The 3,685-nt window shown below is 30.6% G+C and overlaps 1 protein-coding gene across 1 annotated transcript; it reads left to right on the plus strand.

Moving 5' to 3' along the window:
• The first annotated feature begins 241 nt into the window (after positions 1-241).
• On the plus strand, positions 242-1,009 carry LOC119682292. Its single transcript, XM_038095703.1, has one exon. It carries the CDS (start codon positions 242-244, stop codon positions 1,007-1,009), a length of 768 nt encoding a protein of 255 aa, XP_037951631.1.
• The last annotated feature ends 2,676 nt before the right edge of the window (positions 1,010-3,685 follow it).

The following is a 3,685-nucleotide window of genomic DNA, read 5'->3' on the forward strand; positions in this document are numbered from 1 at the left end:
TATAATTTGCTTACTAATAATAATATATTCGTAAATTAAAATTTTGATGCATAACAAAGTTTGCTTCGAAAAATTATTAAATAAAGATAAAAATGTTTTCAAACAGTTTTTCATATTCATTTTTTTTCAATTTATGTTTAGAACAAAATCCATAAACTCACAATTCTATAAACTTTCATTTTTCGTTAGATGTTTCAAAATTTTTTTATGTTACCAAATTTAAACGGAAACCGAAGGAACCATGAACTTGCATCAAAGGAAATATGGTAACCTTTGTAGTGATAATTTCAGATATAAAAATGGTCCTTCAATAGAATATAATCTGGAACAAGTTAGCTTTGTGCGGAGACTAGCTCATCGATTGCGTCTGGCTGTTTTCGAGGGAGGTTCTGATGATCCAGATGAAAATGCGGTGCTTAAAGAAGCCATACGAGCGGCAATAAGAAAGGGTATGAAAGCCACGAAAATTTCAAAAGTAATAGAGAATTTAAATAAATCTCTGAACCCTTCACGCACTCACATTGTTCAACTGCGCCTTGGATTGAAAGTTTGTGCCATCATCACTGCAAATTGTAGTTCGATGCAAAAATTAACGTCCATTTTACAACCTCTCCTGAAGCGACATAAGGCGACCTTTGATAATGTTTTGCCATTCTTCAACTACGAAAATAACATTGAGGCTATTACGTATGACAAAATTGAGCGTAATTCAGACGATTTGGCAAAGAAGTTAATAAATGATGGTCTAGCTTGTAATGCATATGCTGTGCGAGTTGTGGACTACGAAACGGGTGCTGTGAGTTTTAAGTCAAACACAGTGCAATTATCTTCTACTTGTGAAAGTCTGAAGAATATTGGTTACCAAATTTTGCATTTGTATTGCAGTTTTGCAGCAAAAGCACAAGTTCGCTTGAATGATCGGGAAAATGAGCGCTACTTTAAATTCCTTACTAAGTTACTAGAAATACCAGAAGTTCTTAAGGTTACCGATAATGTAGCTTTAAATTAATATCTCTGAAGTATTGAGATTGCTAGTATTGATTAACTTTTTTGCTTAATTTATGATTTCGTAACTAATGAACTAAAAATTTTTTGTGATTAAATTTGACTACCTTTTGTATATAATATTGTGTATATTCTGAAGTTTGTGCAAATTAAATTGTGATACTCAATTCTTTAAATCTCTGTTAATTTTAGTTTCTACGTTATACCTTTCAACCCATTGTTTATTAAAGTATATGAAACACAGGATATGAGCATTATATCATTTACTGGATAGGTTATTTTCGATTATCAGTATCAGATAAATCAATTTGATCATGTTTTTTATTATATATGTCTGTCTGGTTTTGATGACTACCACAAATCGGCCTAAAAGTCTGTAGGATAAATAGTAAAACAACACATTTTTGGTTAAATTTGACCTTATTCATCAATGTAGTTTTCTTCAAGACTTATACAATTGTGCTTCCAGTGCTTCCCTAACATTTCGATACCTCTCTAGTATTATGATTCCACTTCAACCTTAAAATATGTCTTAGTTTCGGCAACGGACTCTTCATTGGCGTGAAATTTATAACCTCTGAAACATTTTTTGAAGGTCTGTGGTAGTAATCGTTGGGTATCAAGTTTGGTGGACACAGTGGCTGTGTCAGTAATTTAATATGTAAGTCATACAATTTAGCCAACGACTTGTAACACTGAAAATATTTAAAAATATTTTTCTAAAGTATCTGTTATATGTTGCGGCTCCTGAAATGCCTTCTGTTCAGTTATTGTTGATTAGAAGCATAATATATCAACATGGTCGTATTGCTCTGCTTTTCTATACCACGTGTTTATTTTGTTTAAATTTCTATTAATGATTAAGTAATATAAGTGGTTCACATTTTTATATATAAGTGGTCCACTTTTTTATATATAAATGTATTTCCGAAATTCGATGGATTTTATCATACGTTTTAATCATGACATATACATTGTCAAAAGACTATTAAACAGTTAATTATTGCAATTTCCTAACCAAAGTAATGTAAGTCATATATATTACAGTACCTATATGTAAAAATTTGTTGCTATGAAACAGCACTTTATTAATGAAATAATTCTTTGTAATTTTTAGAAATTTTATTTAATGGAAAGATGTTTAATGTACTTAAATGTACTTATGTATGTAGCTTACTATGTGTGAATAGATAATTATCTTACGTAGACAATTGGGGTCGTTCATTTTAACTAAATCAAGTAAAGCATCTTGAGTTTAAAGTCTTGAGTTTAAGGTTTAAGATTTTAATTTGCAATAAATTGGAATGCAAATGAAACCGCAATATTAGCAATTCTCGTGTATATGCGCACATTTCATTTATGGATATGTCGCTATATCTGCACTCCTGCAACTGCAAATAATTTTTTTCTTTAGCTTTTGGCAATTCGTTTGTTTGTGAAACAAATTTTCCACACGGTAAATTTTTATTGACAATTATATTTAGAGTTGAATTATAAAAATTTCTTGAAATGACTGTGAAAAAACACATGCAAGAATATAAAAAATGTAACCGAATGCTGAAGGATACTGAAGGATGCATATTAAGTAAATATAAAAATATATGCAAAATACTGCAGGATATTTATGTAGAATGGCTTCGACGCATTCAAGTCTGCTGAAGGATAAAAGTTTACAACATTGACATGGGGCATAGTGAACTTACATGTGCAGGCGTAGAGTACAGATATCCTTACTGGCGGATCATACAGTTTGCTTAAGCTAAAATGTTATTTATAAAACAATAAAAATCATAAAGGAAAAAGAAACAATAAATTTTTAAATCTAAAAAAGAAAATATTAAAAATTTTATTATAGAAAACAATTTACTACAGAAAATATTAATGCCTTGAGCAATAAAAATTCGGAAGTTAGATTAGGTCTTCTGTTTGTATGAAACCGAATAATAAATGATTTATTCAGCAGCAATTTTAAATTCTTTGGCGATATATGAAGAAGTGCATTTAAGTGTAAAATATGTTAATTTTTTTTATTTATATTTCTTTGCTTGGATAATTGGCAATGTTTGATGAAGGAGAGTCCTAATTATTCTGTAAAAGTGCCATAACATTTATTAAACTATGTAGGGATTGAAATGTTCGCAATATTGGCAACGTGGAAGAAATTCTAGACAAATCAAAAAATGCTATCTGATTAGGTATAGTATTATTGCCGAAGTCACCGATATACCAACAAGAGATTCTATTTGCTTTTCTTTACGGCTTTTGGCGTATCCTTAAGTTGGTAAAAGTATTTAGTCTGTACCAGATACCATAAACTCCACTATTATGAGTTACCATCTTGAAGAAATTTCGGAGAATGCACACTCGAACTTTTGCTAGTCAAAATTATACTGTACACGTACCTGAAGGTTTTATTATGTTATACTATAGCAGGACTAACAAAAGTTAGAGAAATTAGAGAATGCTAGCTATTTGGGTAGAGTATTAATGCCAGATTCTTCGATATAACAGCAAGATATTCGATTTACTAATCTTTACGGATTTTTGCGTAATCTTAAGTTAGTGGAAGTATTTTGTCTGTACCAGATACCATAAAGAGAAATTGCACTTTTCCAAGTAACCACATCGGACCATTTACTCTTGGAAACGAATCTTGCGAAGGTCAGCCAAAATTTTGGAC

This window comes from Teleopsis dalmanni, chromosome 1 (assembly GCF_002237135.1).
Source record: "Teleopsis dalmanni isolate 2A chromosome 1, ASM223713v2, whole genome shotgun sequence".
NCBI lineage: Eukaryota > Metazoa > Arthropoda > Insecta > Diptera > Diopsidae > Teleopsis > Teleopsis dalmanni.